The sequence below is a fragment of the Chanodichthys erythropterus genome, chromosome 10 (genome assembly GCF_024489055.1).
Source record: "Chanodichthys erythropterus isolate Z2021 chromosome 10, ASM2448905v1, whole genome shotgun sequence".
Taxonomy (NCBI): Eukaryota; Metazoa; Chordata; class Actinopteri; order Cypriniformes; family Xenocyprididae; genus Chanodichthys; species Chanodichthys erythropterus.
The window spans coordinates 41,098,346-41,112,944 of NC_090230.1; the positions used below are offsets into that span (position 1 = coordinate 41,098,346).

The following is a 14,599-nucleotide window of genomic DNA, read 5'->3' on the forward strand; positions in this document are numbered from 1 at the left end:
TTTCATGGCGAAACATCGAACTCTGCCAGGCCGCCACGGACATGCCCTTCAGTGAAAATTCTAGATCTTCACAATTTAACATCTCAAAGGCCTTTAGATTAGACTGACCAAATATGACACTGATCTGATTAAAGCTTTAGGAGGAGTTCATTAAAATACAACGTCTGGAAATGGCAAAAACTGCACAAATTTTGCAAAGAAAATTCTAAATATCTGACTTCCTGTTGGTTTTCAGATTTCACTCCAAGAGACTTTTTTGTAGGTATTGGGTTGTTAGATGTGTGTACCAAATTTCATACCTGTACGTGAAACATAGTGTCAGGGGCACTTCGTTGAATTTTTTTTAGGTGGCGCTATCGAGCCATTTTGCCACAATTAATTCTGAAACCCATATCAGATGTAAACTTTCACCACTTCTGATGCATCTGCAAAGTTTCATGAGTTTTCGCGTATGTTTCGTCCCTCAAAAAAGTGATTCACCTTACATGGCGAAACATCAGACTTTGTCGGTCACCATGGACACGCCCTTCAATGAAAACTCAAGATCTTTGCAATTTAACATCTCAAAGGTCTTAAGATTAGACTGGCCATATATGACGTTGATCTGGTTTAATCTCTATGAGGAGTTAATCACATTGTAAAACATGTCATTTCCTGTTGCCCCAAGGTGGCGCTATGACTGTAACTGAATATTGTCATATAGATGTCTTCAGGTCAGGACTCTGATAATACATGTGAAGTTTGGGGCAGATCAGACATTGTATTCCCGAGTTACAACAACTTTCTGTTTCATGGCGAAACATCGAACTTTGCCAGGCCGCCACGGACACGCCCTTCAGCGAAAACTCTAGATCTTCACAATTTAACGTCTCAAAGGCCTTTAGATTAGGCTGACCAAATATGATGTTGATCTGATTAAAGCTCGAGGAGGAGTTCATTAAAGTACAACATGTGGAAATGGCAAAAACTACCAAAATTTTGTAGAGAAAATTAAAAATATCTCACTTCCTGTTGGGTTTACAAACTTTGCACCCCAGGGTTTTTTTTTTTGTAGGTATTGGGCTGTTACATCTGTCTACTGAATTTCATAACTGTACGTGAAACGTAGCACGAAGGGCACTTAATTGAAATTTTGTAGGTGGCGCTATCGAGCCATATTGCCACACCTAATTCTGAAACCCATATCAGATGTAAATTTTCACCACTTCTGACGCGTGTGCAAAGTTTCATGAGTTTTTGAGAACGTTTAGGCCCTCAAAAATGCGATTCATTTTGGAGATGAAGAATAATTGGCTGAGCAATTCCAATAGGGTCCTCACACCATCGGTGCTCGTAATTTTACCACCTGGAATAAGACATTCATGCACATACATTTTATTAGGAATTTAACCTCAGAAACAGAAACTTCCAGCACGTAGACACATAACATGTGTAAAAGATAAAATATTGTACAATGAAATTCTGAACCCAGCTCACCCTGCTGGAAAAACAATTTAGACCCGCATGCTGGGTGCAAGTGCTAGTATCGTCTGGTGGTCCAGCCCAGCATATTGATGAATGGTTAAGTTAGCTCAGAAGACTGAATACAGCATGCCAGTATCCAAACACAACATTTATTTAGTAATTTATTTCCAAAAGTTCTTGCAGTGAAGTGCTTTTCCTCAACTCTGTTGCAGCTGTTCAGTTTTGATTGTGTCCATATTGTACTAGCATTCAAACCTTGAACCACACATGTATAGTAAACAAACATATGATTCATCAATGTCATTGGTTTAGTCAGGTCTAGTGAACAGTGCACTGCATCAATAGTTCTTTAGCGGTCCAACTCAAAAAATTCCATTAAAGTATTGTAATGAGATTTTCATCGTTGCCATTCATGAAGCTTTTTATGGACCTCATTAAGTGGCATTTATTATTATGTCTTAATGAAGTGCATTTGGCCTGCTTCACAGAACCTGTGAATTCAAACGATGTGTGGTTTAGTATTGTCGATCAAGCGCATCCCGCTCTATAACTTGTGCCGTGTTTAAGCACAGAGCCAAATGGCCAAATGAAAAGACGTTAATACACCCAAGCCAACTTCAGAACAGACTTGTGAAACATCCCACATATACAAGAGCCTGCCAATGTAATTAAAAACTTCATCTGTAAACTGAACACACTGCTCAATAAACCATTCAGAAAAGAGGAATATGAGCATACAGCACACAAATATCATTGTAGTTTACAGATTTTGCATAACGGATACTGATTATTCTCATCATTAAAAGCTGCTCAAAATGGCTGTGAGCTGAGAAAACATGACCATAACTTTAAGAAGCTTCGAGTCATGAGCCAGAACGCTCTTCTGCTTGCCACAACACAGCATTTTTTTTGGGGGGGGGGGGGGGGGGGAATTATGTCCATTATTTGAGATGAGTGATAAGTGTCCCACATGCCATGAAGGCCATACTGGAGGAAAAAGGTAATAACTTCATTTACGTTTGTGCAAGCTATTCAGAGTGGCTGACAGCAGGAGCATTTGGCAAGAAAGTGGTAATGCTTCCATCCTATTAGAACAATTGTACAGAGGGAAGTGATTCAATGCTGAACAATTGCTTTGATGTCAAGCCTCCAAATTATAGGATAAAGCAGGATGAGATTCCACCGACCACCAAAGCCGAAATCAATGAGATTGTTGACATCTCTGAGGAATGAGGATTGTACGTTCCTTTTCGAGATTTCTTTTAAAATGCGTTCACATACAAAGTCAGCAGACAATCTGTTTAATTTCAGTGTCTATGTCTGAATTTGGACACTCTAATTTTACATTTGTTCCCTCTGCAGCTTTTGGGAGCAAAACGAATCTCTATTGTAGAGATAACATCACATAGATGTACAGATAGCATAAATCCTGTACAGTAGCGCCGCTTTTAGTAAATTAAAGTTATTTAAATAAGCGGATGAAGAAAGTAAGGCAAGTTCACATAAGACTACATTAGCATAGCACACTACATTAACCGATAACATCACTTCATTGGTCACAGTTTAACTAGAGCATTACAAATTCTTTGAAAACTTCTAAAGCAAGAATTCATTTTAAATGTATTAGTCAAAAAACAACAGCAAAGGATTGTGAAACATTCTATGTACTCCACTTACATTATTTTTTTAATAATGTATGGTCATTTAGCAAATTTAAAAACCAAATGTGCCTTTGTACAGCATGAATCCTAGGCACTGAACTCAAATAAAAACACATGACAAGATTTGCTATATGATAGGACTGATTCAATTAAGTTAAGTTAAAACAGCTGAATCCTAAAGCTTTCTATTCATGAGAGTATTTGTTCTACTCTACTTGGAAAATTATAGTATTAACTATACAGCAGCAAGAGAGAAACACAAAAACCTTGAAAAAGTTTGAAAACAGGCAAACCTTCAAAGTGCCATTTGAGTTAAATCAGCAAGTATCTCAGCAAGAGTGCAGTTCTGGGAGTTTTTCATTGTAATAAATGCTGTCATCTTTTTTGTCATTTTTTTTGTCAAAGGAAACTGAGTTCAGCTCTCTTGCTGTGAGTCACTTTACACTTATAAGCTTAAATCCTGATTGACACCCAGAACACATCCGATTTTCTTTAAGCTTCTTTCCTTGGCACATAAAATCAGAAAAACGATTTAGGGGTTGCTAGAAGAATCAATTTCCAGAACAGAAATACTAATATATACATTTAAATCTTTATCCATCTCTTGTAGATTTCAAGACTAGGTGGCTGCATGTGTATCATCCTAACAATGAGTACAACAATGTTTGACAATATTATGGTTCCAAAAGAGAAAGAGATACTCTCAAACTTCAGACAAACTCACTATTTCTAAAGAACACAGTATTGCCAACTGAATCCTATCAGATGCTGCCAAGGTATCGAAACAAATTCTTCTGTCTTCAGGGGAGGGGGGAAAAGTCACAATGGATTCAATTTCCCTTCTTTAGAGGAACGCCTAGACTATCCCCTGACAATTTAGCAGCATGTTTCATAGAAAAACACAGATGGTCCATATATTAAACACAGACCTCCTCATTTGAACACTGTGGAGGTAGGTGGGAATATGAATTAATAATAAGAGCGAATGACAGATAGATCCTTCAATGAATCAAAATCTACAAATAATACATAACTCTGTAATATTTGACAAATTATCTTCTGCAACATTACGTTTTTACATGGCACAAATACAATGCTTTTTTACAATAAGGTTCCATTTGTTAACATCACACTCAAAAAATTATTTACTATACAATTTTAATTGTATAGTTCAATTCCATCAAATTTAACTGCATAATCCTTACATTAGAATTTTAATGGAAAAAAAAAACAAGATTAATGAAACATTTTGTATTAATCTTAATGGAACAAGGGAATTCAATTCAATTTGAGGATATTTTACAATACAATTAAAATTCATAAATCTAATTATTAATGCTTTTGTGAGAGTGTAGTTAACTATATTAGTTAACATTAACAATGAAAAATACTTCTAAAGCTTAAAGTTAATTTCAACATTTACTAGATAAAAAATTGTATTTTTATCTACCATTAACAAAGATTTATATTGTAGCAAACATCACTGTTAGATACATTAATAATGGAACATTACTGTAAAGTGTTACCATTTTTTCTGATACATATTCATGCTTAAGCAGTGATGAAATTTCAAGGTGGTGACTATTACATTTATTTTCATTTTCACTTAAAATAGGTTATATCTCATTTAAAAAGTTTGATAAATTAATTCACAATTACAAAATTAATGCAAAAAACAAAAAAAAAATGTTAAAAAAAGCATTTCAGATGTCCGTTCACACGAAAGCACAATTTGTATCATGCAAGTGTGTTGATGCCCATAAGCTTCAAATCAGTCATTTGCATGATTTAATTTCAGTATGATCACTGTCTCTGCAGGCAGTAGATTCGACTCACTAGATTTTGCAACAGAGCTCTTGACTCCAGAGCTTGTTAGTAGTCCAGGAGGAAAATATATCATGTTTTAACAATAATAAATTTTATCCTATTTCTAAGAAAAAAAGAGAAAAAATACATGTTCCTTGAGGGTCTTTAATCATTTAACTGAGATGTTATCTATATCTTTTAGTTCTCTGTAATTTCCACAGGGCTTTTAAAGTTCACTAAATTCTTCTCTTAATTGTTCCAGCATTGCTGTTCTTTTTCATTGCTCAGTTTTTCTGCTGTCAAATAAGCTGGCACTGAAAAATAGGACTATTTATGTTGAGAAATTCGCCATGACCAGCCAATTGATGATCTCTGAGCTAAGATGTCTCATTCTGCCCAAGTACTTCATGTTTTCCTCTAGCAGATTATCAGTGAAAAAAGTCAAAAGGGTGGTCGAATGGACAACAAGCTGGACAAAATGTAAGATTAATTGCTACTCAAACAACAGCTCAACCCCTTGGCTGTATGTTTGACTCTGTCTATGTGTACTCTTGAGTAAAGAAGAGACAATAAATAAAGTCTCCTCTCACAAGTGTCTTTCCTTATAGACAGCAAGAGTTCTTAAGTTTAATACTGGAAAATATAAATCATCTAAAAAGAGAAGCATGACCATCCAAACAGGTTCTAAATAAACAGGCGTTTTCAAGTATCTATTCCAAATGTTCAGAAAGAGGACATTTTTAAAATGGACATACTGTTGAAGCTTTGTTTCTTTATACCCAGAATAAATGTTGAGGGGAGAAGGCCCTTTGTAATTTTTTAAGTTTAAATATTTTCTTCTGTCCCATCTTAATATGTAGAGATAACTATAAGAAATGCTGATTTTTCCTCCCAAATATGGCTCTGTGGAACAAACAGTTTGGGGCAGGAATATCTGCTTTTAAGAACCAATGGAAGACAGGAGATGTGTTCTGAAAACCTGTTTGAAAACATATTTATGAATTTCCATTTGGTGGTACTGGCAGAGAAATTACACACTTTAGCTTTAACCGATAAAACATTTGCTTATCGTTATACAGGTTTCATATTAAAAAGCTAACAGAACTGAAAGCATAAAACCACAAAACAAAATCCCAAGATGCATAATTTGTCAAAACAGTATCTGAAACAAATCAAATATGACCACTCTCCAAACCATGCATGGAATACTGTCTCCCTTGTCATCCTGTTTATTGCACTGCAGCGTGCATATAAACGTTTTATACTGCCACAGTAATATCCTCTTCAAGAGGAGGTCACGGTTTCATTTTCCTTTCTGTATTTCAGTACTTTTTATTAGGACTAGGTTTTGTGAAATGCATACAGAGGTAAAATGTGATGCAGCTTCTTCTGTGCATGTACTGACAGATATATTTCTGTGTTTTACAGTAGTCTAAATGGTCTTAAATGACTCTGCCTAATGCCTATACACACGCATAGAGGCAGCTTAACAGCAAAATATGTAATGTTGTAAATGGTGCATATAAGTATCTCAGCTTTCTTTAGAACAGATACAGTGATTTACATGTTTGCTGTACAAATAGATTTAACTGTCAAGAAGAGAATAAACAAGTTAAGCTGCTTTAATTTTGATGATCAAATCAAACTCTCTGCATAATACCATAGAAGAATGCACTAAAATGTATCCAGTTTATCTAAAACCACAACTTCTGTTCATAACAGCATCACCTGCACCATCATTTTGAATCAATTTTTATCATCATTTTTGAATTCAACAAGAATATTTGGAAATTAATCTGATTGTGATTTTTTTTTTTTTTTTGATTGCCTTTATGTTTTCTAGATTATCAAATGATTCAAATAAACACACACACTCACTCCATAAGCTCTGTCTACAGTTCCTCTGTGGTTTTTGGGAGTGAGTGTGGTCTCCTCAGATTAGGCTCTATAAGCCAGAGCTGGTAGACAGCCACAGGGTTTATGTTCCAGTGTTTGTGGAAGGAGATTGGGCTCTGCCGTGCCAGAAGCTCTTTCATATAATCATCCGGTCAGCCCTGTGGTCAGAAAAGAGACCATGGATTATTTCAGCGGTTTCTCACAGCTCAACATACAGATGGAATCCAATTTATATAGATGCATCAGTGAGTCACTTATTGCCCTAATTGTGAATGCATAATCCTTTCTCAAATGTTTCAAGTTCACCCAGAAATGAACATTCTGTCATCATTTGATTACCCTCATATTGTTCTTTCTTAAAGTCCCCCTGTGGTGAAAATCAAGTTTTTAATGTTGTTTATATGTCTATGTGGTGTTTTTAATATGCTTTAAGACCATGTGCAAATTCATAAGTAAACACCATTGCTAAATATTTTCTATTTAAAACTGCAATGAAAAAAAGACCTGCAGTTTGAAATCGCTAGTGTTTCTGACGTCACCAACTACCAATTACGTCAATGTGCCGACGGGCTATAGCATATCAACCATGAGTGCTCTGAAGCAGGAGAGTCTCAAGAGAATATGAAGAGTTTGGTTCCAAAACGCAATAACTCCATTTTGATTAACTTGAGTAAAAGGCATTTTCTTTACCAAGAATGTGGCAAGATGAAAACCACTATTTTCTGTTTCAGACTTTCACATGGCATCTTTTGGTTATAAAAACATTAAAAATTCAAATCTATATTTTGATTTTAAAAAGTTTATTATTAAAAAGTATTATTTTTTTCCCAAAATGCAATAAATCCATCAATATAAGAGTTATTTTTCAAATTGAAAACACACAACAAAGTAAGTTGATTCACATATATATGACAGAGTCTAAACTTTGCCAATATTTATCTTATTTATCTTACATTTTACTAAAAATACATTCAGCTGTCGCTCCCAAAATGAATTCAACGGGTCATCTTGTTAATGTTATAAATTATGTGTTATTACCGATTAAATGGTTAATTCACCCAAAAATGAATTATGTCATTAATGACTCGTGTCATTCCAAACCCATAACACCTCCGTTCATCTTCGGAACACAGTTTAAGATATTTTAGATTTAGTCCGAGAGCTTTCTGTCCCTCCATTGAAAATGTATGTACGGTATACTGTCCATGTCCAGAAAGGTAATAAAAACATCATCAAAGTAGTCCATGTGACATCAGAGGGTCAGTTAGAAGTTTTTAAAGTATCGAAAATACATTTTGGTCCAAAAATAACAACAACTACGACTTTATTCAGCATTGTCGTCTCTTCTGGAATCCTTTCCACTGAATTGATTCCATTGAATCCTTTCATCTGTTGGCGTTGGTAATGCACTTTTACGTCGCCGTGGGTTTTTTTTGGTGATTAGGACATCCGCAACATGCACACTTACGCACCATTTTAAAAAATATAGCAATACCAAAACACAAACAATGTAGAATAGCTTGAATACAGCGTGCGTCTCCCTCAGACTGTAAACGAAGCTCGGGCGCACCGGATAACAGGTCAGCAGCGTCTTACATCAGCAGCTTCACTGTGGAGTCGTGAACCACACTCCAGAGCAGAAGGGGGCGGTAATGCACCAATAAGCTGGATGCCAACCGCCATAAAACAGGAAAGAAAAAGAAGAAGAAGCGGAGTCGTGAACGCGGATTGACAACAGACCCGGAAGAGGATACAATGCTGAATAAAGTCGTAGTTTTTGTTATTTTTAAGCCAAAATGTATTTTTGATGCTTCAAAAAAATCTAACTGACCCTCTGATGTCACATGGACTACTTTGATGATGTTTTTATTACCTTTCTGGACATGGACAGTCTACCGTACAAACATTTTCAATGGAGGGACAGAAAGCTCTCGGACTAAATCTAAAATATCTTAAACTGTGTTCCGAAGATGAACGGAGGTCTTACGGGTTTGGAACGACATGAGGTTGAGTCATTAATGACATAATTTTCATTTTTGGGTGAACTAACCCTTTAAAGAGTATCACATTTGCCGAGTACATTGGTATTAAAAGCGGCTTTTTAAAAAGACTTCAATGTTTACAGTGGGTGGAATGGTGCGCTGTGATTGGTTGAGCAGATATATCGCGTTCTGCAGAAAAAGGAGACTGGCGTTTGTCGAGTTTTGGAAAGAAAGGGAGAAAACATTACAGAATAACATGAAGGATACCACATTTTGCGCAAAATTAATAAATGACTTTTCAATACCGACCAGATACAATACTGATTTTGGCAATTTTTTTTAAATTAGCGTGTTTTGGAACCAAACTCTTCATATATCCCGCTATCTTTTTCTGTTGATATGAAAAAAAAACATGGTTTGTGTAACATTAGCAACACATTAGCTGTTTAATAATGAAGTCAAGCAAAAGGCTAATCATATTAATTACTGTTATTATTAATTATTTATTAATTACATATTAATTATTTGTCCGACATTGTAAAAAGCGATACCATTGTGCAGCAGTTACCTCAGTAAGTTCACCGAGTGGATCACTTGAGCTCGTGCGAGTGAGTGGGGAAGGGGCTAATTAGCATATTCATAGATACGCATATAATAAATGAGGCATGGAGAAAAAAATTCACAAGAAAATTTTTTTAAATGTGTCATTTGGTGGTCAATGATGAATTTTAAGGGATAAAATTATTGACTACAGGGAGACTTTAAATGGAACATGGCAGAAAAAATGTCCTATCTGCTTTTTCCACACAATGAATGGTGATGACACTAAAGTTCAAAATGGGGTCAGTAAGATAATCATCTATCATATGGCTCCAAAAAACTTGGAATGTAGTGCACACGCTGTACAGACGACATTTATAAGGCTTTTATGGTGCTTTTCTGTCCTTTTTTAGATTGACGGCCCCTAGTCCCTTTTTACTTTCACTGTATAAAAGAGAGTAATGTGAACATTCTTTAAATCATTTCCTTCCACAGAATAAAAATTGGTTTATGATTTGGAACAGCATGACGATGAACAACTGATTATATATGGGAAACTATTCTTTTAATTAACAATCAAATCCATAGAATTGATTGAGGCCCTAGGGAATGCAAACCAAGCCGGTACAAGGAGATGATAAATAAATGAACCTGCCTTCCTATCTTCCTGTTCCCTCAATTCTGATGTGAAATATATACAAGATAGCTATCCAGACCTGCACCAACATATTTCAACTAATTTGTTGTTCCACTTTGGTGCCAAAGTATGGTGACAATGAAAAAAATCTCTCCCCTTATAATTGTGTTTTTTTCTACAGTAGAGCGGCACAGAAAAACACAACATGTGCTTTGAGTATGTGGGTTACCTGATGGAAAAGTGGGCTGTGTGTGACCGGGAGCCCCAGTGTGGTCAGACACATCCCTAACACCATGTCATCTGGGGCATCGGAACTGTGTCAGCCGCAGCCACCTGCCAAAATATTCAGCACCACAACTCTACTGAAAACCATCCTGTCAGAATATAGAAAAATTTAATCTATGGAACACATTCTTCTTGACATCATTCAGTTTACACAGACCATTCAGATACTGAATAGCATAACAATTTATGACAGCTATGAATATGAAAAGGTTACATCATGTCCAGTCTCAAGTGTCAGTAAGTCACATTCACACTGTAATTTTTTTTTTTTAAATTTACGGTAAAAAAACGGCAGCTGTGGTTGCCAGAACTTTACCGTAAAAAATACAGTAGCAACGTAAAAAAAAATCTGTTAAATTTACGGTAAAATAACTTATTTCATTAACTGATATAATGTTAATTTACCAACCTAATGAAGTACTAATATCTGTTTTGTACCTTTATAATACACTGACAATCGCCAAACACAGTGGTGATAAGAGTCACATGATGAATCAAAGTTCATCACAAGCAGCTTTTCCACAAGTTGAGAAGGACAACACTAACATATAGAAGGTGCACACAGTGTCATTCACACACACACTAAACACCATCATGGTAACATGCATGAAATTTTAAAAATGCAATAAACATTAATTTAACAACAATAGATGTAACATAAAACCCTAATGTACAACTGATTAGAAAAAAATGAGAAAAACTATTTCAACGAAAATATATCAAATGTGAAGTGTCACGCAGGGAATTGTGGGAATGTCAATTTACGGTTTTTCACTGTAAATTTTACAATGAATTGTTATTTTTCACTTCCAAAAACTGTGAATTTAATGGTATTTTACCATAAAATGACATTAAATGTACCGTTAGATCTATTACAGTTATTCACCGTATATAGTACGGAAACTTTCTGTAAACCAACCAGTTTTTCAACGCAGCATTTTTACAGTATTTTACTGTTAAAATCACGGCCATTTTTTTACAGTGCACCTGTGCAAGTCACGACATCATTGTGTACCTACATTGCAATGGGAAGTCACTGTCTGCTAACTACAATGCTACAATTAAACAGACACCACCTGGGAACAGTGACTAAGCACCATACTGTTAAGACACATTGCACTAAACAGCAAAAACACAGGTAGCTTGCCACTAACAAACATCATTTCAATAAGATGTTCACATCTTCTGGAGATTGCCATTAAGTTATTATGCAGTAGCTAGTGTGTTACTATGTGTATGCTAAGGGGATCTGCTAAGTGGTTTTTAATGTGTTGCTATAATGTGAGAACTATGAGAACTATTTCATGAAAAAAAAAAAAAAAAGTTATCATTTCCCTAACTCTTGGAGGGCAAGTTAAAGTCTCCTTTTTACTACTTTATGTGATGTTGTCTAATGCATGTCAGTAGGGTTGATCTTAAAACATCAATTCAGTTAACAACTGAATATAACAAGTGAATATTTATAAAAATAATAGCATTAAATTCTCTTACTGAGAGACACCTTGTAGGTTCACGACCTTGCATACAATGCTTATAATGTCAAATTAGACTGTAAAATGGTCAACCCTGCTACCTTCCTGAAAATATTAAAATGCAATAATTTAATCTGAGATGGCACAGTGCAATTTACACTAAGCACGCAATATACTGTAATATAAATAACAAACAAATATACAAATAAATAAAAAAGTTACAGGCTGTCACAAGTTTAAGTATCTAATATGTGCCAAAGAGTTCAATGTGAAAGTTTTATGGTGTATTAAAGGCTCACTGTGTTGTCTTGGGAGATAAAAAAGCACATATTTCACGAGAGAATATTCATTTTTTTTCTTCTTTTTAAGGTTAAGCCTGGATATTTACAAGCCTTTAAAATGGCATGAAATGCCCTGATTTTCCTCTCTTATTGAGGTCTGAGATATTCCAGCTCCTTTAATGAGGTGTATTAAAGGAGAAGAATATCTATGGGTGTAATTTGTAAGCACAGAGACTTCACAGCCATGTGAAATCCCTTGCAAATTTTGTTCAGATTTCAGCACCGTGACCTTATGTGCTTTTCCACACAATGAGAGTATTTTTGTGTGGGTGTACTTGGTTTTCAGGTTTGTGCCAGACTGCTAAAATGCATAAGATAGTGTATTTCCCATTAAGCATAATCATCTTAATGCATCTGAAGTCCTATTTGTCTAGTAATAAGTCCACTCAAAGTCAGGTCTGATGATACATTTCCATCAGGTGTAAAGAAATGCCATTCACCTGATCAGTGTGTCGTCATCCAATATGAGTAACCAGGGTTCTTGTGTTATTGCCCCATTCGCAAACCTTCTCAGGATAGCAAATGTTTACGCACAGTGCCCTTTAAATGCAAGTGTAACAAGTTTGTAACTTATCTAGACAAGCCTCTGGACTGTGTTCCTGTAATATGTTGTTAGAAATAAGAACAGAATAGCTGATGAATGAATTGGAGTCATGCAACTCAACTCTTATTCGTCTTTATGTTCTGTCCAAGAACTGAGACATAAAGAGTTCTTGTTTCACTTGCATGGGGCCTGTTTCACTGCAAAAACCTGCATCTTATTCTGTAATCGCCCGGTGGTGCAGATATCTGAAAAGTAGGGAGGTGGGCCCTTATAAACCTTATGGCTCATGAATATTAATTAAATTGCGTTCACCCAATAGAAGTAAAGATTAGCGTAATAGTTGGTGCTGGTGCAGTGATGAAGTCAAAACCTGGAAGACTAATTTGCCAATGGTTCCCTCAAGATTTTTCTATAGGTTTTTTCTATAATTATGAGTACAATAAGGTCTGTGGTAAACATAAGTTATGTAACCATAACATTCTTATCTAGTTACTTATTAGAAACATAACATTTTTAAAATAAGCACAGCATAAAAAATGGTGTGTGTAATTCATGTTGTAGAACAAAACGTTGAAGTATCATCTATGCTTGCCACAAACCTTATTTTACTAAAAAATAATATAATATAATATAATATTAAATATAATATTTTAATAAAAAAAATTAGTCTTCCAGGTTTTGTATTCATCCCTGCACAACTCTATTTATTCTAGAATTACGGCTTACCAATCAGTACAAATTTATTGCTCTTAAAGCTGTTTTTGCTTTTTGATACTTTTTTTATTGACATTCTAGTCCACACAAACAGTGTTTCAAATAAATTGAATCAACACCAAAGCATTCATACTGCAAAATAAACTAATCATGTGTAATGAGTAAACACAATAAAGCCAACTGGACCGTAACTTTAATTGCGCTTCATGTTGGAGCACAGCCCACAAGGCTTTCAGCTCTGACAACTGGTTGAAATCATAAGCTTGGCCCACAGCTCTAGCTATCCGACCCTCTTAGAGGTTTAACCAGGCATGAACTACAATAAACAGCAACAATACCACCTTTGTTGTTCATTACAAATACTTTCCTATGACTTTTGGTCATTTTCCCCAGTTAATAGGATAGAACAGAGGAGAAGTAGTGGGAAACATCTGGGAGAACAGATTGGGAAATGACCTGTGCCAGATTCAAAAGCTTGAGTCGCTCACTGTGCAACATGTCTGGCCCTTCCATTCCTTCATATTACACTGGATTTTGTTTCTGATTCTGAGCCAAACACTTTCAGGATAAAATTTCAGAGGAATGCATTGGAACAAAAAAAAGGAAGTCAATCATAAAATCAATGCATGAACCCCGCTGACTGTGCTGTTATATAGGCATATTCCCACTTTCCTGTGGTCCATTACAGGGTATGAAAGAACCACAAGGATTAGATTTAGTGTGGTTTATAAAGCACTAACCTTCTGACCATCAAAGATATGCAAGAAGAGAGGCTGCATCAGTAAAACTGCATGATTTTCACCCAAGAACTCAGGGTTGAGATGGAGCAGAGGATTCCTTCTGCTCAGGTCCAGGAGGTTAATGGTGACTCTGTGACACTGGGAGGACAAGTAAAAGAGTGGTATAACAGAGCAAAAGAGGGAAAGAGAGGTGGTACAAAAGCTTTGCAGCACCAATGAAAGAGAAGCTCTCCTATGGCAGTCGAATGAAAAGGTCAGCAAGACACAGGCTGAGAGATGGGGAGAGGACAGGAGGAGGACAGAACAAAACATACTGAAAGAAGCTCCGGAACACAGACTCTCTGGATCTGTGGGAGTAATGTCTGTTCAAAGCATTACCACAGCACAGCTGACTGAGTTCTCCTCTACACACACACACACACTCAAGACAAGACTACTCACTCCCCCAGATGCTTAGCTCCTCATTCTGGTGCAGAGACAAAGAAACAGAGAGGGGTGCAGAAGTCTAATTTAGGGG

General features: G+C 35.9%; 1 protein-coding gene across 1 annotated transcript in view; it reads right to left on the reverse strand.

The window, feature by feature from the left end:
- Window positions 1-6,823: 6,823 nt before the first annotated feature.
- The window catches only part of b3glctb (beta 3-glucosyltransferase b), a 33,104-nt gene continuing 25,328 nt past the window's right edge, over window positions 6,824-14,599 (reverse strand). Inside the window, 3 exon segments of the mRNA XM_067397107.1 lie at window positions 6,824-6,985; window positions 10,216-10,360; window positions 12,525-12,624. Coding sequence (XP_067253208.1) covers window positions 6,824-6,985; window positions 10,216-10,360; window positions 12,525-12,624 — 407 coding nt within the window.